The following is a 27,758-nucleotide window of genomic DNA, read 5'->3' as shown; positions in this document are numbered from 1 at the left end:
ACCGGTCTGTCGTGGTAAAGAAAGAGCTGAGCCGCAAGGCAAAACTCTCGATTTACCGGTCAATCTACGTTCCTACTCTCACCTATGGTCATGAGCTTTGGGTCATGACCGAAAGGACAAGATCCCGGATACAGGCGGCCGAAATGAGCTTTCTCCGCAGGGTGGCTGGGCGATCCCTTAGAGATAGGGTGAGAAGCTTGGTCACTCGGGAGGAGCTCAGAGTAGAGCCGCTGCTCCTCCACATTGAGAGGGGTCAGCTGAGGTGGCTCGGGCATCTGTTCCGGATGCCTCCTGGACGCCTTCCCGGGAAGGTGTTCCGGGCGCGTCCCACTGGGAGGAGACCCCGGGGAAGACCTAGGACACGCTGGAGAGACTATGTCTCCCGGCTGGCCTGGGAACGCCTCGGTGTCCCCCCGGAAGAGCTGGAGGAAGTGTCTAGGGAGAGGGAAGTCTGGGCATCTCTGCTTAGACTGCTGCCCCCGCGACCCGGCCCCGGATAAGCGGAAGAAGATGGATGGATGGACTTCATTCAACAAATTCTTCTCTTCCGTGTCATAACTCTGATGCTGTTTACGTGAGCACCATGACATGCTAGTGTTGCTAATGCAGGAGCTGGCGTTCTGACGTGCTGCACTGTGTTTACTACGTGACTTTTCAAGAGATGAAAAAGTCAAGAGCATCAAGAGATGACATAGCCTGGAAATCCAGACCCAAATCCGAAAGATTAAGGGTCTGGCATTGAGTAATGAAAATCACCCAACTCGAGGGGTGGCACCAAGCATGCATTTGAAAATCACACTGCACGCAATTGGATAACACTACAACCAATCACAAACGGAGCTAACTGGTAGATTAGACTCTAGCCGTATCTGGTCGGCAAAACAGCAAAAACGTCCTTCTTGCAAAGGAAGGATTAGAGCGCCGTCTTCTGCGCCTCTTTTAGATAAAAAGCCAAGTCTAACTCGTTCATTGTAGCGGCCAAAGCCATTTCAAACAACTGTGGCCAGTTGCATAAACTGTTAAGACTAGTCTTACAAGTTAAGTCATCCAATTTTATTCTTTAAGACTGTTAATAACTTTTTAAAGGGCATAGTTAATAAGCATCATTACTCAATGCCAGAGTGACTTGCTGAGCAAATTCAAATTCGTTTTTTTGTGCACAAAAAGTATTCTCCTCTCTTCATAACATAAAAGTTGAACCACTGTTACGTCCTGCAAACTATTTTAACGCTGTCTTTACTACCTTTCTGGGCCTTGAAAGGGGTAATAACGTCTAACGGGTGGGGGGTCAGAAAACTCTCGGATTTCATCAAAAACATCTTCATTTGTGTCCCGAAGTCTTACGGGTTTGGAACGACATGAGGGCAAGTAATTAATGACAGAATTTTCATTTTTGGGTGAACTAACCCTTTAATTTATAATGTGTTTTTATGTTGTGAGATTAGATAAGAGTCTATTCTTAGCTGTGGTCAGTAATGTGAACGTGTTTTCAGCGGGATGAGCTGGTGTTGAGGTGTTGCTCATCAGGCCCTCATCAGAAGAAACTGTGTTTAGCTGCAGAAGGTTTTGGCGACCGGTTGTGTTACCTTGAGTCCACCTCCAACTCAAAGGTGAGATGATCATTTACTTCATATTTTTTAAACTAAGTCACTGCTACGTGTAAGAACAGGCTGTTTATGATCATACGCTTCAAAAACAGCTCCTGCAGTTTCATGTCCTCTTTCCTCTTGTTGACAGAATGTTCCAGCAGACCTTTCTGTGTGCGTGTTTGTTCTTGACCAATGCCTGTCTGTCCGAGCGCTGCAGGAGATGCTGGCCAACCATGAAGACCAGTGTGCAGGGGTGGGTAATGTGGTGAAAGGGGATTCAGACAATTCAGAATTCAGCAAACTATGTAAAGTGGATGAATATTCAGTGAAATATGTCACCCGTACACTATCTTTCAAAAGTTTGGGTCACTATCGTTCACAAGTTTCACAAGTTCTTTGAAAGAAATTACAACTTTTATTTTAGCAAAGATGCAATAAATTGATAAAAAGTGAAAGACATTTATAAAGTTACAAAATATTTCTATTTCAAATAAATGCTATTCTTTTGAACTTTCTATTCATCAAAGAATCATGGTTGACTGAAAAAAAAAGAATAAGCAGCACAGCTGTTTTCAGCATTGATAATAATAAGAAACGTTTCTTGAGCACCAAAACATCATATTATTTAACACCAGAGGTGGACAGTAGGCAAACAAAGTACATTTACTTGAGTACTGTACTTAAGTACACTTTTTGAGTAGCCTATCTGTACTTTACTTGATTTTTATTTTTTCTGGAAACTTTTTACTTTAACTTCACTACCTGATTTTCATTTTCAAAGTTGGGTTTGGTCTTCTAAATGCGAATTTTGTCATTGTTTTGGAGCACACTAGCTTATAACAGTAAGGCTAACATATTCATACTAAAAGCCTTTTTTTTTTTTAAATAGGGCACTTTTTGAGGGAACAGCCATTTGGGTGTCCGAAACCATTGTGGACGTTATTGAGTGCACTTATTCAATCTCACATTCAATCCCACTACTGGAACTGTGTTCTTGAAATAAATGTGATATTGATATGAGGATAAGTAGGCAGGCATAGAGTCAGAGCCATAAGGTACTGTAAGTACAACAATGCAACAATAATAAAACAATGCGTTGACATTTACTTTTTACTTTTGAAAACAAGTATTTCTGTCATTTTCGGTAATATTTGACCAATAGTATCTGTACTTTCACTCAAGTAAGGAAGTTGTGTACTTTGTCCATTAACACAGGCTCATTGGAAAAACGTACCTGTGGCAACATTTTTACAAAACGCAAAATACATACCAACACGTACATCACTGCAGTTTCTAATATAAATGAACACTAGACTTTCGATCGTTTTCGCACACAAACAATTCTGATTACAGGGCAGATTATGGATTAATACAGACTTGTTTTCACGCGGCTCCTTGCACAATTATGTTATAACCTCAAAACACATTTTTTTTAATTTTATCATTTTTATGCATGATTTGTAAACGAATATATTTTGGAGTTTGCATCACTTACCATTTTCACGTTCCGGAAAAAAACTAAACACGCTTTTAGCGCCAGTCACTGGACATTTCACTTTGAAACTGTCGCGAAACGTGCACGACCCAACGTATTTTGCAAAAATGTTGCCACGCCACAGGTACGTTTGAGCCTTATCAGTTATCAGCATGATTTATGAAGGATCATGTGACACTGAAGACTGGAGTAATTGCTGCTGCAAAAGTAGCTTTGTCATCACAGGATTACATTTTTTTTTTTTTTTTTATGTAACTGCTTAAACCGGTTAGTTTAACTGCTTATTGTTCTCATTTGTGCGTCTGCTAAATGAATAAATGTAAATGTAAAATAGGCCTATGTTAAAATGCAGCATGGGTGAGAATAAGATACTTTCTTTAATAAATATGAATAAACCAACCCAAACTTTTGCACGATAATATACCTCAGGTCAATATACAGGTGACATATTTCTCACTCAAGCTAAACAATTGACCGTAAAATATCACAGAGTGTTTTGTTTCAGTCCCGTGAGGCAGCTGGGCGTCGTACTCTGCTCTATGGCCAAGCAGTGCTGTTTCGGCATGTTTACAGTGACATGGTAAGACCAGTCTTTATATTCCTGTTATTAATTAGTGGCTTCCATACTGGTACTATGAAGTGTAAATTTGGAATCTGCTGTCTCTTCTGTCTTGTTTTAGTATCTTTGCTGCATGTCCACATCAGGCCTCTCCTCTGACAAACTGGCTTTTGATGTTGGTTTGCAGGAGGAAACAAAGGGTAATTCATATTCTCTTTTTTTGTATACTGAATGTTTTAATTAAAGACTAGGGCTGCCATAATATTGATGTTAATGATTTCGTCTTTGTATGGTTTCAGGTGAGGTGTGTTGGTGGACGGTTCACCCTGCCTCTAAACAGAGGTCAGAGGGTGAGAAAGTCAGAGTGGGTGATGATCTCATCTTAGTTAGTATTTCCTCTGAGAGATACTTAGTGAGTGAATCCATCTGTTCATCCATCTGTTCATCTAATTGTCTGTCTGTATATCAATATTTTTATGCAGTGTGACAACGTGTCGCTCTCTTTCTAGCATGTGTCGTGGAGTAACGGTGAAGGTAATAACAATGGCATTGGCCGGGTGGATGCTGCCTTCCAGCAAACACTGTGGAGTGTGGCCCCTGTTTCTTCTGGGACTGTGGAGACGCAGGGTAGATGACCAATTTCACACTATCAATTTAAACATTTGTTTAGTGTCTGTAGGCCTTAATGGCTGATTTTCATGCTCATTGGCTGAATACATTATCAAGAAATATACACACACATATTTTTTTTTGCCATATATATATATATATTTTTTTTGTTTCCAATAAAATTTCTTTACATTTGTCCATTTGCTCATATTGTATTTTATTAAATATAAATATAAAAATATATGGGTGTAAATATGGATGTAAATAAAATATTTTATAATGTAAAATTTTTGCGGGAGGTTTGTATAAAATGTGTCTTTTTTTATGAATTTAATTTTGAATTGTAGGTCATGTGCGAGGAGGGGACACTGTGCGTCTGCTACATGGACACACAGATGAATGCTTGACCATTCCTGCAGCGGATCACAGACAGGAAGAGCGCAGGTCAGAGAGGTCACCTTACTGATCGGAGACAGATTGTTGACACTTATTACAGCTTTTTCCTTCATGACCATTTTTACTTTCTTCCTCCAGATCTGTCCATTTCGAGGGAGGCTCGGTATCTCATCAGGCTCGATCTTTATGGAGGCTCGAAATGTTACATGTTGCGTAGGTGTCGCTTCAGCTAGTTTGCAGATGACAGTTGAAAGTAGATTCACTCTGTGTTTGTCAGTTTGTGTTAGTAACAGATTGTTTGCAGGTGGAGCGGTAGCCACACTCACTGGGGTCAGCCGTTCCGTCTTCGGCACCTTACCACCGGATCATACCTGGGACTGACTCATGATCAGGGACTACAGCTGGTGGAAAGAGAGAGAGCCGATGTTAAAAGTACAGCATTCTCCTTCCGTGCATCAAAGGTTGGATAATATCATCTCTAAACTCAACATAAACTATATTATAATCAATAAATACTTGTGGTTACATAGTATAATCATATTTTTTGGTATATAATACTTTTTTTTTTTTTTGTTGTGGTGTGATATTAAATTGTGATGATTAATGCAAACTTTATTTTTATTGTATTTTTATAGGAAGAGAGCCAGGAGAGCTCACACTTTGTTAAGAGGAGAGATGGCATGGGCGTACCTGAGATCAAATATGGAGACTCTCTCTGTTTCATTCAGCACATTGACTCTGGCCTTTGGCTCACATATCAGACCACTGACACTAAGAGACAGAAAGAAAGTGTGCCACAGAGACAGGTAAACTTGTGTAAATAAATCAAATGAGGTCCAAAATCATACTATACACTCACCTAAAGGATTATTAGGAACACCATACTAATACTGTGTTTGACCCCCTTTCGCCTTCAGAACTGCCTTAATTCTATGTGGCAATGATTCAACAAGGTGCTGAAAGCATTCTTTAGAAATGTTGGCCCATATTGATAGGATAGCATCTTGCAGTTGATGGAGATTTGTGGGATGCACATCCAGGGCACGAAGCTCCCGTTCCACCACATCCCAAAGATGCTCTATTGGGTTGAGATCTGGTGACTGTGAGGGTTCTTGAACTCATCTGGTGACTGTGAGGGTTCTTGAACTCTTGAACTGATCTGGTGACTGTGAGAGTTCTTGAACTCATTGTCATGTTCAAGAAACCAATTTGAAATGATTCGAGCTTTGTGACATGGTGCATTATCCTGCTGGAAGTAGCCATCAGAGGATGGGTACATGGTGGTCATAAAGGGATGGACATGGTCAGAAACAATGCTCAGGTAGGCCGTGGCATTTAAACAATGCCCAATTGGCACTAAGGGGCCTAAAGTGTGCCAAGAAAACATCCCCCACACCATTACACCACCACCACCAGCCTGCACAGTGGTAACAAGGCATGATGGATCCATGTTCTCATTCTGTTTACGCCAAATTCTGACTCTACCATCTGAATGTCTCAACAGAAATCGAGACTCATCAGACCAGGCAACATTTTTCCAGTCTTCAACTGTCCAATTTTGGTGAGCTCGTGCAAATTGTAGCCTCTTTTTCCTATTTGTAGTGGAGATGAGTGGTACCCGGTGGGGTCTTCTGCTGTTGTAGCCCATCCGCCTCAAGGTTGTGCGTGTTGTGGCTTCACAAATGCTTTGCTGCATACCTCGGTTGTAACGAGTGGTTATTTCAGTCAAAGTTGCTCTTCTATCAGCTTGAATCAGTCGGCCCATTCTCCTCTGACCTCTAGCATCAACAAGGCATTTCGCCCACAGGACTGCCGCATACTGGATGTTTTTCCCTTTTCACACCATTCTTTGTAAACCCTAGAAATGGTTGTGCGTGAAAATCCCAGTAACTGAGCAGATTGTGAAATACTCAGACCGGCCCGTCTGGCACCAACAACCATGCCACGCTCAAAATTGCTTAAATCACCTTTCTTTCCCATTCTGACATTCAGTTTGGAGTTCAGGAGATTGTCTTGACCAGGACCACACCCCTAAATGCATTGAAGCAACTGCCATGTGATTGGTTGATTAGATAATTGCATTAATGAGAAATTGAACAGGTGTTCCTAATAATCCTTTAGGTGAGTGTATATAGATATATGGATAAGATCACTTGATATTTTTAAGACTTTCAACAATGTATCTGCTCAACAAGACTGCATTTACTTGGTAACAATTTACAGTAAAAACAGTAATATTTTTTTTAAAAATCACTATTTAAAATAACTGTTTTCTATTTGATTATGTTTTAAAATGTCATTTATTCCTTTGATGGCGAAGCTGAATTTTTGGCATCATTACTCCAGTCTTCAGTGTCACATAATCCTTCAGAAATCATTCTAATATGCTAATTTGCTGCTCAAGAAATATATATATTTTTTATCATTATCAATGTTGAAAATATTTAGCTTAATATTTTTGTGGAAACCATGATTCTTTTCAGGATTCTTTGATGAATAAAAACTACATTTATTTGATAAAATATACAGTAAAAAATGAAATAAAGTGAAATATTACAATTAAAAATAACGGTTTTAATTTTTTTTTTTTTTTTTTAAATGTAATGTATTCCTGTGACTGCCAAAAAAAAAAAAAGCATGATAAATGTCTTTCCTGTCAATTTAATGCATCTTACTGACAGTTTCAAGTGAGCTCAGGAACTGCAATTAAACAAAGCCAACACCTTTCTTTTTTTAATTGTTCTGTCTAATATTTGTATTCTGGTTCAAATGCATGAAGTGAAGTGGTTCTCTCTCGCAGGCTGTTTTGCAAGCAGAAGGACACATGGATGATGGAATCACCCTTTCTCGCTCGCAACAGGAGTCGTCACAAGCTGCTTGTTTAATTCGTAGCTCCGCCCTTCTCTTCTCACAATTCATTAGGTAAATAATACAGTGATAGCTCACAGAATACTGTGTGCTTATCAACTTTGCTGGAGCATTTCGAATTCCAGCTCTTTTAAAATCCTTTTATAAGGCACAAAGTGTGTTCAAAGAAGTACATTTATGTTTCATAAGGATTTTCTTTCCTTTCTGAAGGGGACTAGATGATGTCAGTCAGAAGGAAAACATTACTGATTTGGTTCTTCCAACTGAGATGGTCCGACTGACACTGCAGAATTTGCTTGGTTATTTTCAATGTCCTGAAATGGGGCAAGACCACGAGGCCAGACAGCGAGATATTCGAGCACTTAAGAACAGACAAAATCTCTTCCAAGATGAGGTAATACCTGCGGCAAATGAGACAACACATTATATGTAGCCACACACTGCAATAATGTCTGAATTATATACTTTTTTGTTCTGCTTCATTGTGCCTTTCTCAGGGTATAATCACTCTGGTGCTGGACTGCATTGACCACCTGCATGTGTACAATAGTGCGACTCATTTTGAAGAGGCTGCTGGGAAAGAGGCAGGAGAGTCATGGGGAAAGATTTTGAACTCTTTTTATGAGCTGCTAGGTATAGGATGACTTGTTTAGAGATTTATAATAAAGGTTTAGCTTTGATTTACAAAATTTCCATTTCACTACAGCTGCTCTTATCAAGGGTAATCGGAACAACTGTGCCCAGTTTTCTGGATCCTTGGACTGGCTTGTCAGCAGACTGGAGAGGCTGGAGGCCTCCTCTGGTAAATGTCCTGCAGAAATATTTAGTTTGTGTTTTGACTAGAATGTCTAAGTTGATTTTAGGGTCTAAACATGATGTCACAAAGAGTCTCCCCTCATTTGTTACTTGTTTCTCCTTTTTGTTTTGTTTTTTAGGAATATTGGAAGTGTTACATTGTGTTTTAGTAGAAAGTCCTGAAGCTTTGAATGTTATTAAGGAAAGCCACATCAAATCTATCATCTCACTTCTGGACAAACATGGAAGGAACCATAAGGTAATGTACAGTACCATTTAAAAGTTTGGGGTCTGAATTATAAAGTTGAATTATAAAGTTTGAAAGAACAGCATTACTTTTGTAATATTATAAATGTCTTTACTGTCACTTTTAATCAATTTAATGTGTCCTGGCTGAATAAAAGTATTACTTTTTTATTTATTTTATTTTTTACTTACTGACTCCAAACTGTAGTGTATTTATGTGTTCTGTAATGATTGTGCTTAATGCTTTCTGGATTTTACTATTGTTAACATGTTTGTGTGTGTGTTTATTGCATCTGCAGATCTTGGACGTGTTGTGCTCACTCTGTGTGTGTCATGGCATGGCCGTCCGCTCTAATCAGCATTTGATTTGTGACACACTGCTGCCAGAAAGAGACCTGTTGCTACAAACAAGACTGGTTAACCAAGTTTTCAGGTGACCTGTTATCAATAAACTTAACTGTTAAGTTTAACTCCTACACATTTAGAGGTTTTTAGCAAAAAAAAAAAAATCTCATTGAACATATTTCTCTGTTTAGTGTACGTCCTAACATCTTCCTGTGTGCAAGAGATGACTGCGCCCAATACAGGAAGTGGTATTATGAGGTTGTAGTTGAGAAGGTGGAACCTTTTGTGACAGCAGAGCCTACTCACCTGCGAGTGGGTTGGGCCAGCACTGAAGGGTACCATCCCTCCCCCACAGGGGGACACGGCTGGGGGTCAAACGGTGTTGGAGACGACCTCTGCTCTTATGGCTTTGATGGACTTCAGCTCTGGACAGGTAAGATGGAAACTAAGCTTGTACACTACTGTTCAAATGTTTGGGATCAGTAAGACATTTTAGCAAGGATGCATTAAATTGCCAAAAAGTGACTGTGAAAATATTTACATTACAAAAATTCTATTCAATATAAATGCTGTTCTTTTGATCTTTTTTATTCATCAAAGAATCCTAAAAAAATCATCATACTGTCCACAAAAATATTCAGCCGCACAACTTGTTTTCAACATTGATAATAACAAGAAATGTTTCTTGAGCACTTGATCAGCATATTAGAATGATTTCGGAAGGATCATGTGACACTGAAGACTGGAGTAATGATGCTGAAAATTCAGCTGTGCATCACAGGAATACATTACATTTAAAAAAAGAAAAAAAAATTAAAACCGTTATTTTTTAATTGTAATATTTCACTTTATTGCATTTTTTACTGTATATTTTATCAAATAAATGTAGTCTAGTGAAATCTAAACACTGTTTGTGTTTTCTTTCCAAGGAGGTGTTGGTCGGAGGGTTACCTCACCCAATCAGCACTTGCTAAGGGAGGATGATGTCATTAGTTGCTGTCTTGACCTTAGTGCAACCTGCATCTCCTTTCGGGTCAATGGACAGCCAGTTCAAGGCATGCTGGAGAACTTCAAAGTGGATGGGTTGCTGTTCCCAGTGGTCAGCTTCTCAACTGGAGTGCAGTGAGTTGCCTTTAAAATGGTTTTTGATTTTGCGTGTTAATTGTAGGTTTGATTGTTCACAATTCACCAAACAATGAAAAATTAGTTCTACTTCGTTTTATTTTAGATCAACCTAACCATTTAAATGTTGACCTGTAGGACGTACCCTTGATGGCTTAAATAGTGTCTGAATTTATTTTCCCATCAGGGTGCGTGTGCTGTTTGGAGGTCGACAGGGGGAGTTTAAGTTTCTTCCTCCTGCTGGTTTCTCTCCGTGCGCTGAAGCTCTCCTCCCCAAAACATGCTGCAAGCTGGAACTGTGTCAGGAACTCACACAAAATCACACTGAAAGCCAACGGGACCTCTTAGGCCCTGTAGTACCTATTAGTCCAGTGACCTTTACCCCAATTCCAGTGGATTCCAGCCAGGTACTTTCAGTTTTAAGTATTCGCTGATTATTTAAAATTTAGCATCAGTACAGCAGTTATTTTAAGCCACAATCTGTCTTGCATCAACTTGTATGAGTGTCTGACACCCCTATGCTCAACTCTGTATCTTGTCAGGTTGAATATCCTCCACAGCTGGAGCAGATCAAGGAAAGATTAGCGGAAAATCTCCATGAACTCTGGCTTATTGACAAAATAGAGCAGGGCTGGAACTATGGACCAGTAAGTATCTAAGGGCATTTTCACATCTTTGTTTCAGAACCTGATCTGTTTTCTCCCTTAGTTCAGTTCGTTGACGCATATGCTCGGATCTACACCAAAACAATCGGTCCCACAAGTCATAATGGGAAGTGTGTATGTGTTACATAAAAAGCAGCAGTGTCTGATTCTATGGTTGAGCACAGTAGTTATTGCAGTTGAAAACCAAACTTCATCTCAAAATTGCACTTCTTCGAAACAGGACATGCTGTCCCAACATAGGCTTTATTGCTTTATATATATTTTGTATGCAGAATGGAACGTTTAAGCAACGGTTTGCCTATTGTAACAATTTAAGTCGGAACAAAGTAAGCAATCTATAGTTTGGAAACTCCCTAAGTAACATCCATTCAGTTGCTCCTTCTCATTTTGGAGTATATTATAAACTGCATCTCTTCTCCTAGGTTAAAGATGAGAGCAAAAAAGTACACTCGTGTCTAGTCGAGTTTTCCAGACTTCCAGATCAGGAGCGAATTCATAACCTTCAGTCATCTGAGAACATACTCAGGTATGCCAAGGATTATTGTGCCTAATATACTGTTAATTAGCTCTGCGTTATTAATCATTCTTCCTTTTGTGTTGTGGAAGGACTCTTTTGGCTTTTGGTGTCCATATTGGACCCTCTGATGAACATGCAGAGGAGAATGTGAAATATGTTCGCCTTTCAAATAAGTATATCAAGATAAAATTCCTCACGAAGACAATTAAATTTTCCAATTAACAATGCATCAGTGAAAAGTGCTTTTTAAATGAATCCTAATTACATCATCTGTCCAGGTATGAGCTATGGAACGGATATAAACCAGCCCCTGTGGATCAGTCCTGTGTTGTGCTAACAGCTTCTCAGGAAGAGCTGGTGGAAAAACTGGCTGAGAATGAACACAACATCTGGGCCAGAGAGCGAATCAGGCAGGGCTGGAGCTTTGGACCACAGCAGGTGGAAATTAGTCTTTTATTGAAAACAAACAAATATAAATGTAATCTTGAGAATTGGAATGCAAATGCCAAATGTGTCCATATGTACAGTAGTACTTGTAAGTGGTATATGTCCAACTTGGATTTTCCTTCTTTCATTGTATTTGATGCGGAAATACTGTAGATTTTTACTCTTATCTCTTTGTTTCAGGATGTTAAGTGTAAGAGAAGTACCCAGCTAGTGCCATTTTCCCTATTGGATGAAAAGTACAAACAGGCTGGTAGAGATGCCATGAGGGACACTCTGGGTACCCTTCTTGGGTTTGGATATACTCTAGAACCGCTGGAGCAAGAACATGGTGGGACCATTATCCTTTTTGGCAGTTTAGTCAGATAAAAAAAAGGAAATTAATATTTTTATTCAGCAAGGGTGCATTAAATAGATCAAAAGTTACAGTAAAGACTTTTACATTATTACAAAACATCTTTTCAATTGTTGTTCTTTTGAACTTTTTTTCATTAAAGATTTGTAAAAAAAAAAAAAATCAATTAATTTAATATTAAGCAGCACAGCCATTTTGAACTGTGACAATAATAAATGTTTCTTAAGCAGCAAATCAGCATATTAGAATGATTTCTGAAGGATCATATGACACTGAAGATTAGAGTAATGGCTGCTAAAAATACATCTTTGCCATCACATCACATTTTACTTTATTTGCTCAAATAAATGCAGCCTTGGTGAGCATAAGAGACTGCTTTCAAAAACATTTGAAAAAAAATCTTACCAAGCTAAAATTTTTAATGGTAGTAAATCAACATAAACATTTGTTTTATTTTTGTCTCCCATAGCCTCAAGTATCAATATTAAATCTGTGGCTGCAGAGAGATTTCGGATTTTCCGCCTGGAGCAGCCCTTTGCAGTGCATTATGGCAAATGGTACTTTGAGTTTGAGGCTGTAACTGATGGACAGATGAGAGTGGGCTGGGCACGACCTGGATGTAAACCTGACGTAGATCTTGGGTCAGATGAACAGGCCTTTGTGTTTGATGGTTCTAAGGTATTTCAATGATAATTTATTATGGCAAAGCAAATTTTACTGAGATGGTATACTGACTATATATTGACTGAGTCTGAGATGCCTTTTGGAACAATTAAAGATCATAAAATAAAAAATAAAAAAAAGATATCGGGTAATATCATTTTTGTTCATCTCTCACATGCATGTTTTAGGGGCAGTGGTGGCATGGTGGGGAAGAGCAATTGGGTGGCCGCTGGAAGAGGGGGGATGTAATTGGCTGTTTGTTGGACCTGACTACATGCACTATGATGGTTACTCTTAATGGAGAGCTATTGCTAAACAGTCATGGTTCTGAACTGGCTGTAAAAGACTTTAATATGTCTGATGGTATGTTCTCTGTGGTCATTTTCCATTCTGACACGCACTTATCAAATTTATTTGAACAATATATATTAAATGTGTATTTTTTTGCTTTGTATAACCTACATTTCTCGCTGTCTTCTCTTTGATAAATTCTAGGTTTCCTGCCTGTTTGTAGTATAGGGATAAACCAGGTGGGTCGTCTAAATTTGGGTCGTCAGGTTGACTCACTGAGATACTTCGGTGTTTGTGGCCTACAAGAGGGATACCAGCCCTTTGGTCTGAACATGACCAAAGATCTACCTTTGTGGATGAGTTGGAGAGAGCCCTTGTTCATTCCTATACCCGATGACCATCCTAACATACAGGTTAGTTAATTTACATCATTTTTAATTTAATCAATTCATTTCATTATTTCATTTCATTTTTTCATTTCATTGTTTAATTATTTCATCATTTCATTTCATTAATTCATTTCATTATTTTCTTTAATTAATATATTAATATATATTATTTTATAAATGTAAATTAATTAAAGAAAATAATGAAATGATATATATATATATATATATATATATATATATATATATATTCATTTCATTATTTTTTATTATTATTTTTTATTTATATATATATATATATATATATATATATATATATATATAAAAACTGTTGAAAATATGTCTTGGACACAAATATATAAAAAATGTTTATATATAATATAAATAAAATGTTGAAATTATGTCACCGACACATATATACATTTTTTTTATTATTTTCATTCATCAAATGTCCTCTATTTAAGGCAGGACCACCACAACTAAATTTCTTAGTTGTTTTACAACCTGAATTATTTTATGGTCTCATACGATGTTCTATAATGTTCAAATTGCTACCCAGGTGATTCGTGTTGGAACAGTCGACAACACCCCATGTCTGAAAGTAACACAGAGGTTTTTTGGGAAGCAGGAAAGGGGCACAAGCTCTGTTGGATTTTACCGTCTGAGCATGCCAGTCGAGTGTGCACAGGTTTTCTCCGGCCCTGGCGAGGTCACTGTGCCCCACAGCAGCGGTGTGGTGTGCCAACTCAAAGATCCAGAGGAAGGAGAAGCAGATTCTGACTTTGAGTTACTGATGAAAGCTCACAGATACGCAGGATCCAGAGATGAACTCAATAATCACAAGGACCACAGTCAGGAGAAGCCATCCAGACTCAAACAGCGGTGAGTTCACTTCACTCCTCCTTGTTCACTTTTGCTTCTAGAACACCAAACACAATTGAACTAACATGATTAATCTAAGGAGGAGAAACTATTGACTGAAATTGTCTTTACATACCTGTATCAATTGGTGGCTGCAGGTTTATGTTGAAGAAGAAAACAGAGTTAAACACTAGTCACTCATCAGCTCGTTTGTTGGAGGAAGTGCTGGCCATCGAGAAAGATGAAGACAACCGCCTCGTTCACTGCACTACGGTAGACAATAACCCTTTTCTTATTGATCCATTTGTTTTTGGATCACTGAATGGGACCCTGTGACTTTCAAGCAAGTAGTCTTGAGTTAGAGGATGATAACATAATCTAATCTCGTCTTTCTCACTGCAGTATTATTACTCTGTGAGAATCCCCTACAGTCAGGAGCCCTCTTACATTTGGGTCGGATGGGTAACTTCGAAGTTCAACCATCATGATGTGACGTTTGACCTGGACAGCATTTGCAGTGTCACAGTCACTCTTGGGGATGAGTGGGGCAAAGTTCATGAGAGGTAGGACTCATGGGGCATTTGAAAGATGCTTTATCTTTAAAGCTAATTCAAAATATTAATAAACTTGTCTTTAATATTATATAATGCTGTTCTGTGTGTATTTGTTAGTGTCAAGCGTAGCAGCTGTTACATGGTGAGTGCAGCAGAGGGCAGTAGTCTATCCCACAGTCGCAACAGCAGCGGGCTGGAGATTGGCTGTCTGGCTGACACAGCAACAGGGCTCCTGACATTCACTGCTAATGGCAAGGAGCTTGCAACATACTTCCAGGTAAACATCAACGTCAGAAGTGGTGATATTGCAGTTATTTAGCGTTGCATATTTTACCTATTTTTTTAGGTTAAAGTACATTAGTGTATTCTAATAATCTTAGCATACACAGTCCAATAAAATATTACACTTGCATTTGGAAAAAGACCATAATTTCAAGCATATCTTGACTATGTAGTCATGATTTGAGCCATAAACAAGCAGAAAAGCACTTGCTACATACTATTTATTCCATTCATATGTTTAGATATAAGTGTAAATTTTAGTTTGACTTCAGCTATGTTTCTCCATTTGTAGGTGGAACCCGGCACCAAGCTCTTCCCTGCTGTATTTGCTAAACCCACCAGTCCTGATGTCTTCCAGTTTGAGCTGGGACGTATCAAGGTACACCCAGTACATCAGTTCTGTCCTCCATGGCCAGACCAAATAAATCTGTGAAAAGGTGCTTCTTTCAGCCTAATGGATGTCCTTGCAATCTTTAAAAGAATTCAATTGCCAGCAATGCCTCCTTTGGCATTAATAAATAAAAACCTTGAATGCAGTATCAGTCTTCTTAAAATGGGCTGCAACACATCCATTTTGGCTGAGCTTGGCTTAAATCAGCACAAGAGTACAGATCAATATCAAATTAGACTTTCTTGTGCACTCTAATAGCTCCATACACAAATATACAAATATGCATTTCGCATCATAATTAAGATATCATATATTTAGATTTTATGTCACTGTGCAGTTATTTGTATTCTTTCCCTTTATTATTCATTTATATTATATTATATGATATTATATTATATCAGAATGCCCAGAAAAAAGTATTTCACTATTGATCTGCACTTAACAAATAAAACATCAAATAACTTTGTATCTATATAGTTTTCCTATAATATTTGCTGCAGTTTATATTTGTAATGTTGCTCACAGAATGTGATGCCACTATCAGCGGGAGTTTTTTGGAGCGAAAGAAAAAATGCAAGACCTCAGTGCCCTCCCAGACTGTGTGTTCAACACTTAACGCCTATGCGGTGGACCCGAGTACCCGACCACTCTCAGCCTGTGGAAGTGACCCGTCTGGAGGAGAGAAACGGCTGGAGAGCTCGCTGCACTCAGATCCGACAGATCATGACCCTGTATATACCTGAGGATAGCAGGTCAGAGGTCACTTTGGAGGTGTCAAGTTGCTGCTAACGTATACATTTAAAAAAAAAAAAAAATTGTGCCATTTTTATCTATAGAGCTAGAAATATTACTAAAAAGATTAGAATTTTGTCAATTAGAATTTTAGATGTGACATTTAACTATTTTGTGGCATATTAGTTTGAATTGTCTAAATTAAAACTTTCAACCATCTCAAATTAGTTTAGTCTTAAGTTTCCAATGAAGATGAATTAAATGAATTAAATTTATTACACAGAATCGCCTCGGTTACGACTGTAACCTCGGTTCCCTGAAGAGGGAACGAGCGTTGCGTCGAGTTTGACGCTATGGGAACGCTTTGCGTGATGACGTCTTGAAGCACATGTAAAATCAGTCCAATGGTGTGGCGGAACGTCAGAGGCGGGTGACGTCACGTACCAGGAAGCTATAAAAGCCGGCCCGAAACAGAAAACGAAAGCTTCGTAAAGTCTGAAGTCGTGTTGACAGGCATGAAGGAGATATGGCAAGGTGACGCAACGCTCGTTCCCTCTTCAGGGAACCGAGGTTACAGTCGTAACCGAGGCGTTCCCTTTCAAGGGAACTCGCGTTGCGTCGAGTTTGACGCTATGGGAACGTCTATACCAACGCCTCCATAGCTACAAATGTCTGTCCTGTGTGAAATCTGGTGAGCAGCACTAGGAAGACAAAACATGAGACCCTGGAGCAGAGTCTAGATCCAGAGAGTAGAACCTGACGAAAGTGTGCGGTGAGGACCAGCCTGCCGCATCACAAACGTCCTGTAACGAAACTCCTGATATAAGGGCCTTAGAGGCCGCCATACTCCTCGTAGAGTGCGACCGGACAGCCTACAGGAGAAGGCTGTCCAGCCGCCTCATAAGCAAGTGAGATAGTCTCAACCACCCACTGCTCATCCTTTGCTTAGACACTGGACCTCCCTTGTTAGGGGAGCAAATGTCACTTTTACGCCACAGGGCAGCTCTGTGGACATACGCGTCTAACGCCCAAACAGGGCAAAGCAAATTAATCGCCTCCTGGTCCGATTTCGAAAGGGAGGAGGACCTCCAAGTGCCACGAGGGAAACGAGATACCAAAGGGGTCTTTCCCCACAGACATTCCACCCAAAGGACTGTGGTAAGCACCTACGGCCGCCACATAAACCTTTAAAGTGGACGGGGTCAGACCTGCAGTGAACCGGTCCTGCAGGAACTCCAGAACTGTACCAATTGGGCAGTTGACTGGATCCAACCGACGGTCACTACACAAAGAGGTGAATACTCTCCAGTTCAGGGCATAAAGTTTCCTCGTGGAGGGAGCTCTGGACTGTAGAATGGTCTCAACAACCTCAGTTGAGAGACCTGACTCTATGAGCTGGGCCCCCTCAGAGGCCAAGCCCACAGGTTCCACAGTTCTGGTCGGGGGTGAAAAATCGAGCCCCCTGCTTGGGACAGAAGGTCCCTCCTGACGGGTAGCTCCAGAGGAGGCCCGTCGAGGAGGGACACAAGATCGGGAAACCATACTCTGCCCGGCCAGCGCGGGGCTATAAGAAGCAGGCAAACCCGGTCCCTGCGAACTCTTTCCAGAACTCCCGGGAGCAGAGCAACTGGGGGAAAGGCGTACAGACGTAGCCTCGGCCACGTCTGTACCATAGCATCCAGTCCCAGAGGAGCTGGATGCGTGAGGGAGAACCAAAGTGGACAGTGAGACGTCTCTCGAGACGCAAACAGATCCACTTATAATTTCCATATCAGCTCCACCACCTCGGGGGTGGAGCCACCATTCCCCGGGCCTCGGCCCCTGTCTCGACAGAGTGTCTGCTCCTATATTCTGGACCCCGGGGATGTAGGCTGCCTTGAGTGACAGCAACTTCCCCTGGGACCACAAGAGGATATGGCGTGCCAGCGCAAACCCCCTTGATATAGGCGACTACCGACGTGTTGTCCGTATGTACTACACATGGTGTCCCCTGAGACCTGTGATAAAGCTCCTCAGAGCCCGGAAGACAGCTAACATCTCTAGGCTATAGAATGCCAGGAACGATGATGGTCTTCCCACAGACCTTGAGATGAGCGACCCTCAGGATCGCTCCCCAACCCGTGAGGGAAGCATCCGTCGTTAGCAGTTTGCGACGACAAGGAGCTCCCAGCACTGGGCCCTGGGACAGGAACCAAGGTTTCTTCCACATAACCAAGGCATGTAGGCATCACCGCGTGACCTTGATTGTGCGAAATGGGTTGCCCCTCGGGGAAAAACCCTCTGGTCCTGAGCCACCACTGCAGGGGCCTCATGTGCAGCAGTCCAAAAGGTATCCTGTTGGAAGCTGCTGCCATGAGACCCAACAGTCTCTGGAACTGTTTGACAGTGAGTAGCTGGCCTAGCTTTACACTTCTCACAGCTGCCAGGATCGAAGCGTGGCGATGACAGGCGCGCCTGCATCGACACTGAATCCCAAACCACGCCTAAAAAAGTGGTCCTCTAAAATAGAGAAGCACACTCTTCTTGGCGTTCAGCCGTAACCCCAACTCTTTCATATGGGCGAGAACAACATCTCGATGTTGAACCGCCATCTAATGCGACTGAGCTAAAATCAACCAATCGTCGATGTAGTTCGTGATGCGAATACCCCGGAGGCGCAGAGGCGCCAGAGCTGCATCCACGCATTTGGTGAAAGTGCGGGGTGATAAAGCCAGGCCGAATGGAAGAACTCGATATTGGTATGCTTTGCCCCCGAAAGCAAACCTCAGGAACTTCCAATGACACGGACGGATGGAAATATGCATCCTTGAGGTCTATCGTGACAAACCAGTCCTCGGACTAATCTGTGGCACGATTGTCTCAATGTTAACATTTTGAACTTGAGCTGCATGACAACTCGAAGACCTAAAATGGGACGCAATCCCCCGTCCTACTTTGGAACTATGAAGTACCGGCTGTAAAACCCGGTTTCCCTGTTGGAGGGAGGTACATATTCTATGGCCCCTTTCTCTAACAGAGTGTTTACTTCCTGTTCCATAACCAGAACCTGCTCGGGGCCCACCATTGTGGGCAGGACCCCCATAAACCGCGGTGGGCGTTACCAGAATTGTATCTAATACCCTTTTTCCACGGTCTGCAGGACCCAACGAGAAACATTTGACAGTAGCTTCCACGCTGTCAAAGATTCTACTAGAGGTACCAGTCTCTCGAGACTGGTTTCTGGATTTTGTTGCTGTTGAGTAGTCGGTTCGTCGCCCTGTAACGGCGCACCGGCAGGGAACGACCAAACAGACTGCTCTAGCACCCTCCTCAGAGGGGGCGGGCATCCCGAGGCCACTACGTTTCCGGGTGGACCTTGAGATATGTGCTCGCCGGAGACCGCTGCGCCCTGTAACACCGGAGGCGGCAGGGTTGGCAGAACGGTCCCCTGAGGGCACCGAAGAGAGACGGCACCGTATTTTTCTCCTGCTGTTGAGCAGTCGGTTCGTCGCCCTGTAACGGCGCACCGGCAGGGAACGACCAAACAGACTGCTCTAGCACCCTCCTCAGAGGGGGCGGGCATCCCGAGGCCACTACGTTTCCGGGTGGACCTTGAGATATGTGCTCGCCGGAGACCGCTGCGCCCTGTAACGCCGGAGGCGGCAGGGTTGGCAGAACGGTCCCCTGAGGGCACCGAAGAGAGACGGGCACCGTGAAAAGAGGTGTTAACCGCTCTGCTTCGGGGGGACTACCCTCATTTGTCCTGAGCCCTCAGACATCAGGACTTTTTCCCAGCAGCCTTCTTGGCGGTAATAACGGTCCGCAGATCCGTTTTACCCCTCGAAGACTGCTGGGTTTGAGAGCGCCCTCCGTGTCCCCGTGATTTTTGTGGGGGAGCACGGGAGGAAACGCTCTGTTTCTGAGTGGCGCGGTGCTCAGCGCTCTTTTTAGAGGAGTGAGGCTGCTCCCGCTCAGCAGCCTCATAGAAAGAACGGCGGGGGAGAAGTTTCTGAAGTGCAGCTGCCTGTTTTGAAGCTTCTTGTGACTTCGCTACAGCACTATTAACTGCGTCTCCAAATAACCCTTGCGTGGATACTGGTGCATCTAAAAGAACATGTTTTTCTTTGTCCTTTATGTTACTTAAGTTGAGCCACAGATGCCTCTCAGTGGCCACCAGGGCTGCCATAGAGCGGCCGATGGATTTAGCCGTCTCCTTGGTGGCCCTGAGAGACAAATCCGTGGCTCTAAGCAGTTCAGACACCGTATCAGCACTAATACCCCCGCCCTCCTCAAAATCACCCAATAACTCAGCCTGGTAAGCCTGCATTATGGACATTGTATGTAAACACGCTGCAGCTTGACCGGCGGCGGCATAAGCTTTATGAACCAGGGAAGAAGTAACTTTTACTGGCTTGGATGGAAGTGCAGGAGCCTTCAGAGAAGATGCCGTTGCTGGAGAGAGATAGCTCGCGAGCGTCTCTTCCACCTTCGGCATCTCCCCATAACCATGCTCTTTATAATTGTGAATGGATGAATAGTGTGATGTTTGTGCAGTATACACTCGATATGACACTGGTTTCGCCCACGATCTCGACACCTCGGTGTGGAGATCGGGGAAAAACGGCAGGCTCCTGCGCTGGGGCTGCGCACGAGATGGCAGGAAGCGTTCGTCGAGCTTACTTTTCGAACGAACGTCCTGCCTATCACCTCCCGTTAAATAACGCGGGCAGGGATGGACACACACTCTAAACTGCTGCTCGCTCGCCATACTGAATATATATATATATGATATAGACAGACAACACCAAATATACAGACAGATTTCACACAGAACGCAACTGAAGACTCAGAAAGCTTTCGTTTTCTGTTTCGGGCCGGCTTTTATAGCTTCCTGGTACGTGACGTCACCCGCCTCTGACGTTCCGCCACACCATTGGACTGATTTTACATGTGCTTCAAGACGTCATCACGCAAAGCGTTCCCATAGCGTCAAACTCGACGCAACGCGAGTTCCCTTGAAAGGGAACCACTCAGGTACATACAAAAGCAAGAGTCCACAAAACAGAGTGTGTAGCACAAATAATACCAGACAAATGAATGAACCAAACTGAGAGACTTCACAGGGATAATGAACAGAATACAAACAGGTGTGATCGTTAAATCAATAACTATGGTTACAAACAAGTGGCTAGAAAATGAGAACAAAGGAAACAGGAAGCCATAAGCAAACTTAAGATTCCATGAAAATGAAACCAAGACAAACTATTCTGAATATGAATGTGACCCCCCCTCTAGAAAGGCAAGGCCTTGCGCTGTAACATGACTGAGGAGGAGGTTCAGGAGACGGGCTAGTGAAGGTGAATATAACACGGATAACATTAAATAAATATTTTTTATCAGGTTATACTTTGATTATTAGTCACTCAAACCTTTATCTAAACCTCTCATCTCTCGCGCATATCCGCCATGTTTTGTAGTTTTTTAATACATTTTACTCGTGTTTGTAGTTCTGAACTGAATCCTCCTCCTAAGCGCAATGGGTTGTGGGCAATATTAGCCTTTAGAGTGTGCACGGATCCACACTTCGAAAATCTACCGGAAATAGTAGACCATCTGGGGACTTTTGACATACTCTTTTCAACATACTATGCTTGGGATGCACTTATTCTAATCTCACATACTATTTAGGATGGACATTGGGACAAAGGGTAAGAGTCCATGAAAATTAAACAGAGACAAACTAAACTGAATGTGAATGTGACCGACAATTAACAAAACTGTTTTTGTGGCATATTTTATAGGTTTGAATTTCAATTTGGTACATTTAAATTTTTAACATGACAATTATCTAAATGTAATTGGTTTGTGGCATATTTTGTAGAATTTGTTTTTTAAGTAGATTTTTTTTTCTTTTCTTTCTGATAACCTCTATTTTTCCCTGCTTGACCTTTGGCCTGTTTTGTATGATCTGCATTTATTTTTTTAATCTGAAAATGTACAGCTTTTTCCCACCCTAAAATCTGCCATTTAAAAATGCAGTTCTATAAAAACACTTTTGTTAAAAAAAACTAAAGTGAAAAAACAAACTATAAAGTAATTTTTTTTTTTTTTTTTCTAGTTGCATGATTATTACTTCTCCCTCTTTCAGGTGTGTGGACATTCTGGAACTGTCCGAACTGCGTGATCTCCTGAAGTTCCATGACCACACCCTTCGCCTCTACTCAGCCCTTTCAGCTCATGGAAACACACATGTAAGCCACGCCCTCTGCAGCCATGTGGACCAATCACAACTCTTGTTCGCCTTGCAGTGCTCTAGAATGCCAGGTCACCTGCGGAGAAGTTACTACAACCTCCTCATCAACACCCACCTCGCTGCCCATGCCAGTGCCAGGCAGGCAATGAACCATGAATACATTGTGCCCATAACGGATGCCACGCAGTCTATTACGCTTTTCAGAAATGACAGGAAAGTACAAAGATTCCCAGGAAGTGACTTCAGCACTTCCTTGCGGCCGAGAATGCGCTTCACATCACCTTGCTTCATTAGAGCTTATAAAATAGATGTGATGGAAGGAGATAACGATGGGGCTTTGTGGAGTAATTTGCCCAGCCCAGAGTTCCCATTGGATGTGTTAAAGGCTGTTGTCATTGCAATGCTGAAGGAGGCAGTGACAGCAGTTGGGCAGGGTGTGAGGGATCCTGCAGGGGGCAGCATAGAGCTCCTGCTGGTTCCTCTGCTCAGTTTACTTCACACACTCCTGATGATGGGTGTGTATCAGGGGACAGATCTGGAGGCCGTGTTTAGTCTCATCCTGCCAGTCAGATACATGAGAGGAACATGTAAAACAGAGGAGATGGATGAACTTGAAGAGAGTGATGGAGAAAGACAGGAAATAGAGGGTAGAGATTGGGAGAATAATGTCTCTCGGCAAAGTCTTCTTCAGATGAAGCTTCCAGAAGCTGTCAAATTACAGGTTGGCACAAATCATTTAAATAGGTCATTCACCCAAAAATGAAAATGTTGTCATTATCATACATTATCCGGTCAAAAGTTTACAATAGAGTTTGTCTTATATTTTTGAAAGAAGGCTCTTATGCTCACCAAGGCTACACTTATTTGATCAAAAATACAGTAAAAACTTGAATATTGCGAAATATTATAAGAAATTTAAAGGAAAACAGATTTTGCTGTTTGATATTTTTGTAGAAACCATGGTGCATTTTTTTTTTTTTTGGATTCTCTGATCAACAAAGTCCAAAAGAACCAATTTATTGTGTCCTTGCTGAATAAAAGTATTCATTTAATTTCTTCTTTTTTTCATTTTACTTACCTTAAACTTTTGAAAGGTATGTCATGGTTTCCACAGCAAAAACTGTTTTGAACACTGATAATAATAAGAAATATTTTTTGAGCACCAAATCAGCATGATCTGAAGGATCATGTGACACTGAAGACTGGAGTAATGATGCTAAAAATTCAGCTTTGCCATCACAGGAATAAATTACATTTTAAAATGTATTCAAATAGAAAGCTATTTAAATTGTAATGATATTTCACAATATTAAAATTTGTACTCTATTTTTTAATCAAATAAATTAAGCCTTGGCCAGTATCAGAGACTTCTTTCAAAAACATAAAAAAAACCTTAAATATTCCAAACTTTTGGAATAAAGTTATATATTCGTTTTCTTTCTCGTCATCAGGTATGCCACCTTCTAAAGTACTTGTGTGACTGCCAGGTGCGTCACAGAGTAGAAGCTGTGATGTCATTCTCAGGTGACTTTGTTGGTCGCCTCCAAGACAACCAGCGCTTCCGGTACAATGAAGTTATGGATGCGCTCAACATGTCTGCTGCCCTCACTGCGCGCAAAACTAAAGAGTTCCGTTCCCCCCCTCAGGAACAGGTCAGAGGTCATAGGATAACTGGATTAGATGCCATACATCATCTACTCACATTCTTGTCATTCCAAACCTGTATGACTGACTTACTTCTGAGGAACACAAATTAAGATATTTTGGAAAATGTCCCATAAAATGAAAGTTTTTTTTTTTAGGATATTTTATTTTGTGTTGCGCAGAAGAAAGTCATACAGGTTTGGAACGTCATAAGGTTGAGTTACTTTAGTTAGTTTTATTTTTTTATGAATTATCCCTTTAAAGTCATGTTGTAATGCAAGTAGCGACAGATCTTTTCTTTTGCATCTGAGTGAAATGGATTTTTGAAGAAAAGGAAAAGATTTAGGGTGGGAACATGGTTCTATCCATTAGTTGTTTATTGGATGGAGGCAGATCTGAAGGCAAGCTTTCAGTCAGTTGTAAGAAAGGCACGGGTTTAAACAGACAAAATGACTGGAGAAATTCAGCATATGAAAATTATGAGGTCCAACCTCAAAAAAATGAAACGATGAATCGATCACAATAAAATCTATAACATGCATTTTAAAAAATGGGGTGAATTTTCATTTCATGCAGATTCAGCTGTTCCTAACAAGTTTTTTTTTCTCCGTTCAGATGAACACGATGTTGAGCTTCCGCGAGGAGTGTCAGGATTGTCCGTGCCCAGAGGACATCCAAGATTTGATGTGGGAATTCCATCAGGATCTAATGACCCACTGTGGTAGGTGACCCACCAATGCCATAATTGTTTTGTCATCAGCTGGCATCATGACCTCTCATACGTGAAGCATTTATTCTCATGTCATTTTTTTTCTGTTTAATTCAGGAATTAAGATAGACAGTGATTCAGAGAATGAGAATGAAGATGACCTGTCAATCAGGAATCACCTCCAAGGCCTAGTGGATAAAATAATTCATTTAAAGAGGAGAATGTCTGGCCTGCCTGAGGAGATTGTGAACAAACCGGGTCAGAAACACTACCAGTCTCTTTTGTTATGATTTGTGTTAATATAGCCTCTTGATTCTATTACTTGTAAAACTGTACAGGTACAGTGATTCTAAGCTAAAAACAGACCTCTCTCGTTCTAGTCTCTCTGCAGCAGCTGATATCAGAGACCATGATGCACTGGGCCCAAGAGGGGACGATTGAAGACCCCGATCTGGTGCGTGCTGTTTTCAGCCTGCTGCTACAACAGTATGCTGGGCTGGATGGCCAGATGTCTGCTCCACTACAGAAGGCTTACTGTATCAGCCAGGCATCTGTGGAAGACGCTCTTAACCTACAGTGGGCTCTAGCATGCATTCGTTCATTGCTCACAGCCAGGATGGGCAAAGAAGAAGAGGAACTTATGATTAGAGGACTGGGGTGAGAGACGATGGCTGTTTTTAAAATAGTAATGTATTTTTTTAAATAGTAAGCAAAACACTAGGCATTAAGCAGCGCCAAATGTTTCACTCTATAATTGTCACCTTTTCAAATAGCATGAGAGTTGCAACCTTCTTGGTAATTATTATAAAACCCAAAGGAAACAGAAATGTATAAGTTGACCGTTTTAACTATGGCAATATAATATGTGATTTAAAAGACATTAACATACACCACCGTTCAAAGGTTTGGGATCAAGATTTATTTTGATAGGAATACATTTTATTCATCAAGGATGCATTAAGTTAAGCAATGTTTCTATGTTAATTTCTTTTTCAAATAAATCAAACAATCCTGTTTTTTTCACAGTTTCCACAAAAATTCTAAGCAGCTCAACTGTTTTTTACCATTGATAATAAAAGTGTCTCTGGAACACCAAATCAGCATATTAGAAAGATTTCTGAGGGATCATGTGACATTGAAGACTGAAATAATGCTTGCTAATTAAGCTTGGTCACCACAGGAATAAATTACGTTTTAAAATACATTAAAACATCAAACATTAATTGTTTTTTTTAAATCAAATAAATGCAGTCTAGGTGAGCAGACCTAGAGACTTTTTAAAAAAACATTAAAGAAATCTTACCAACCCCAAACTATGAACGGTAGTGTGTTTTCATGATTAAGCACAACTACACATACACACACACACACACACACACATAATATAATATAATATAATTATATATAAATATAATTTTTATAATTTTTTTTTGCATTTCTAATCAGGCACTAAACTTGATACCCATGAAACATTTCAGCCAATATAATTAATTTTAACACATCCTATCATGCAGTTTTCATCCCCCCTGTTTTTTATGGACTGCAATGTCCAAGCCAGTTTATCCTTTATTTGAGAAGTTTTCTCTTGTGTAGTGACATCATGAACAATAAAGTTTTCTACCAGCATCCTAATCTGATGAGAGCTCTGGGGATGCATGAAACCGTCATGGAAGTTATGGTGAACGTCCTTGGTGCTAGAGAATCCAAGGTAATCGTACTAACAATTACTTTCAGTGATTATCAGCTTATGTGTTCATTATTGTTCAGTAGTCAGATGTCAGTTGCATAATTGAACCTAATCATTCGATTAAGTTGAATGTTTTACTTTATTCACTCCAGTGGGGTCCTTTGATAACTCTGATTCTCTTGCCTCATTAAGGAAATCATGTTCCCTAAGATGGTTGCACACTGCTGTCGTTTCCTGTGTTATTTCTGTCGAATCAGTCGCCATAACCAGAAAGCCATGTTTGATCATCTCAGCTACCTGCTGGACAACAGCAATGTTGGACTTGGTATGTTCATACTGATACTGATCTGGTTTAACCCATAAATAACCTTCAACTTGAACATTTTTACGGAAGTAGACAAAGTAAATGTGAATTTTTTATTTTTTTTTTCTTATCAGCGTCTCCTTCAATGAGAGGATCAACTCCTCTGGATGTGGCGGCCGCTTCTGTCATGGACAACAACGAGCTGGCACTTGCTCTCACAGAGGCGGATCTGGAGAAAGTAAGTCTCACTGACAGATTGCTTTTTCTCTCTTCTACATCCCTTCTGACTTTTGGTGATATTGAACTGGTCTGGTCTTTCTGAATGTGTTCGTACAGGTTGTACAGTATTTGGGAGGTTGTGGTTTGTGTAGTTGTGCTCTGCTGGTCTCCAAAGGATACCCTGATATTGGATGGAATCCTGTAGAGGGAGAACGTTACCTGGACTTCCTGCGCTTTGCAGTATTTTGCAATGGTAATGATTAGTTTTAATCTGGAATCCTGACCTGGTGACACCTAATTGAACGCCTCCGGCTGGTTTTGATTACTTGTTCTCCTCATACAGGTGAGAGTGTGGAGGAGAACGCCTATGTGGTGGTGAGGCTTCTGATTCGCCGACCTGAGTGCTTTGGCCCCGCTCTTCGAGGGGAGGGGGGAAATGGTCTTCTAGCAACCATGGAGGAAGCCATCAAAATTTCCCACCAGCAGGATGGAATCAGTGCACACAGTTCCAACCGGACTCTGTGAGTGTTGCGTTTCAGTTTTATTCGGTCTTTGTTTTTCTCATTCTCGCTCATAGCCGTGTCCCATTCTGACCTGCACTCTTAGTGACACGCTTGGTGATGAAGATGATGATGTTATCCACATGGGACACGCCATAATGACCTTCTACTCTGCTCTGATCGATCTGTTGGGTCGCTGCGCCCCTGAAACACATGTAAGTGTTTCGGGAAACCCGCAGGGAAAGTTAGATAAGAGCCTCATGATGTGTTTGAAGGAATGAGTTGTAAAGGGCTAATT

General features: G+C 41.1%; 1 protein-coding gene across 1 annotated transcript in view; it reads left to right on the top strand.

Annotated features, from left to right (window-relative positions):
* The window catches only part of ryr2b (ryanodine receptor 2b (cardiac)), a 74,111-nt gene that overhangs the window by 2,920 nt on the left and 43,433 nt on the right, over positions 1-27,758 (top strand). Inside the window, exons 2-45 of the mRNA XM_084096300.1 lie at positions 1,494-1,610; positions 1,738-1,842; positions 3,590-3,664; positions 3,765-3,843; positions 3,943-4,055; positions 4,153-4,270; positions 4,600-4,696; positions 4,787-4,861; positions 4,953-5,109; positions 5,284-5,454; positions 7,449-7,570; positions 7,727-7,910; positions 8,014-8,149; positions 8,223-8,318; positions 8,452-8,570; positions 8,857-8,990; positions 9,094-9,335; positions 9,832-10,024; positions 10,212-10,431; positions 10,567-10,671; positions 11,112-11,215; positions 11,296-11,379; positions 11,485-11,644; positions 11,834-11,981; positions 12,475-12,683; positions 12,857-13,031; positions 13,164-13,372; positions 13,905-14,227; positions 14,365-14,479; positions 14,609-14,769; positions 14,878-15,037; positions 15,335-15,421; positions 15,959-16,185; positions 22,293-23,118; positions 23,849-24,049; positions 24,657-24,762; positions 24,868-25,008; positions 25,131-25,407; positions 26,344-26,458; positions 26,630-26,762; positions 26,876-26,979; positions 27,078-27,213; positions 27,304-27,481; positions 27,567-27,675. Of these exons, the coding sequence (XP_083952426.1) occupies positions 1,494-1,610; positions 1,738-1,842; positions 3,590-3,664; positions 3,765-3,843; positions 3,943-4,055; positions 4,153-4,270; positions 4,600-4,696; positions 4,787-4,861; positions 4,953-5,109; positions 5,284-5,454; positions 7,449-7,570; positions 7,727-7,910; positions 8,014-8,149; positions 8,223-8,318; positions 8,452-8,570; positions 8,857-8,990; positions 9,094-9,335; positions 9,832-10,024; positions 10,212-10,431; positions 10,567-10,671; positions 11,112-11,215; positions 11,296-11,379; positions 11,485-11,644; positions 11,834-11,981; positions 12,475-12,683; positions 12,857-13,031; positions 13,164-13,372; positions 13,905-14,227; positions 14,365-14,479; positions 14,609-14,769; positions 14,878-15,037; positions 15,335-15,421; positions 15,959-16,185; positions 22,293-23,118; positions 23,849-24,049; positions 24,657-24,762; positions 24,868-25,008; positions 25,131-25,407; positions 26,344-26,458; positions 26,630-26,762; positions 26,876-26,979; positions 27,078-27,213; positions 27,304-27,481; positions 27,567-27,675 (7,146 nt within the window). The remainder of the gene's footprint in view (positions 1-1,493; positions 1,611-1,737; positions 1,843-3,589; positions 3,665-3,764; positions 3,844-3,942; positions 4,056-4,152; positions 4,271-4,599; positions 4,697-4,786; positions 4,862-4,952; positions 5,110-5,283; positions 5,455-7,448; positions 7,571-7,726; positions 7,911-8,013; positions 8,150-8,222; positions 8,319-8,451; positions 8,571-8,856; positions 8,991-9,093; positions 9,336-9,831; positions 10,025-10,211; positions 10,432-10,566; positions 10,672-11,111; positions 11,216-11,295; positions 11,380-11,484; positions 11,645-11,833; positions 11,982-12,474; positions 12,684-12,856; positions 13,032-13,163; positions 13,373-13,904; positions 14,228-14,364; positions 14,480-14,608; positions 14,770-14,877; positions 15,038-15,334; positions 15,422-15,958; positions 16,186-22,292; positions 23,119-23,848; positions 24,050-24,656; positions 24,763-24,867; positions 25,009-25,130; positions 25,408-26,343; positions 26,459-26,629; positions 26,763-26,875; positions 26,980-27,077; positions 27,214-27,303; positions 27,482-27,566; positions 27,676-27,758) is intronic.

The sequence above is a fragment of the Abramis brama genome (assembly GCF_963993115.1).
Source record: "Abramis brama genome assembly, chromosome: 21".
NCBI lineage: Eukaryota > Metazoa > Chordata > Actinopteri > Cypriniformes > Leuciscidae > Abramis > Abramis brama.
Note: the sequence above shows the minus strand (reverse complement) of the source record. Positions and strands in the feature narration are given on the sequence as shown.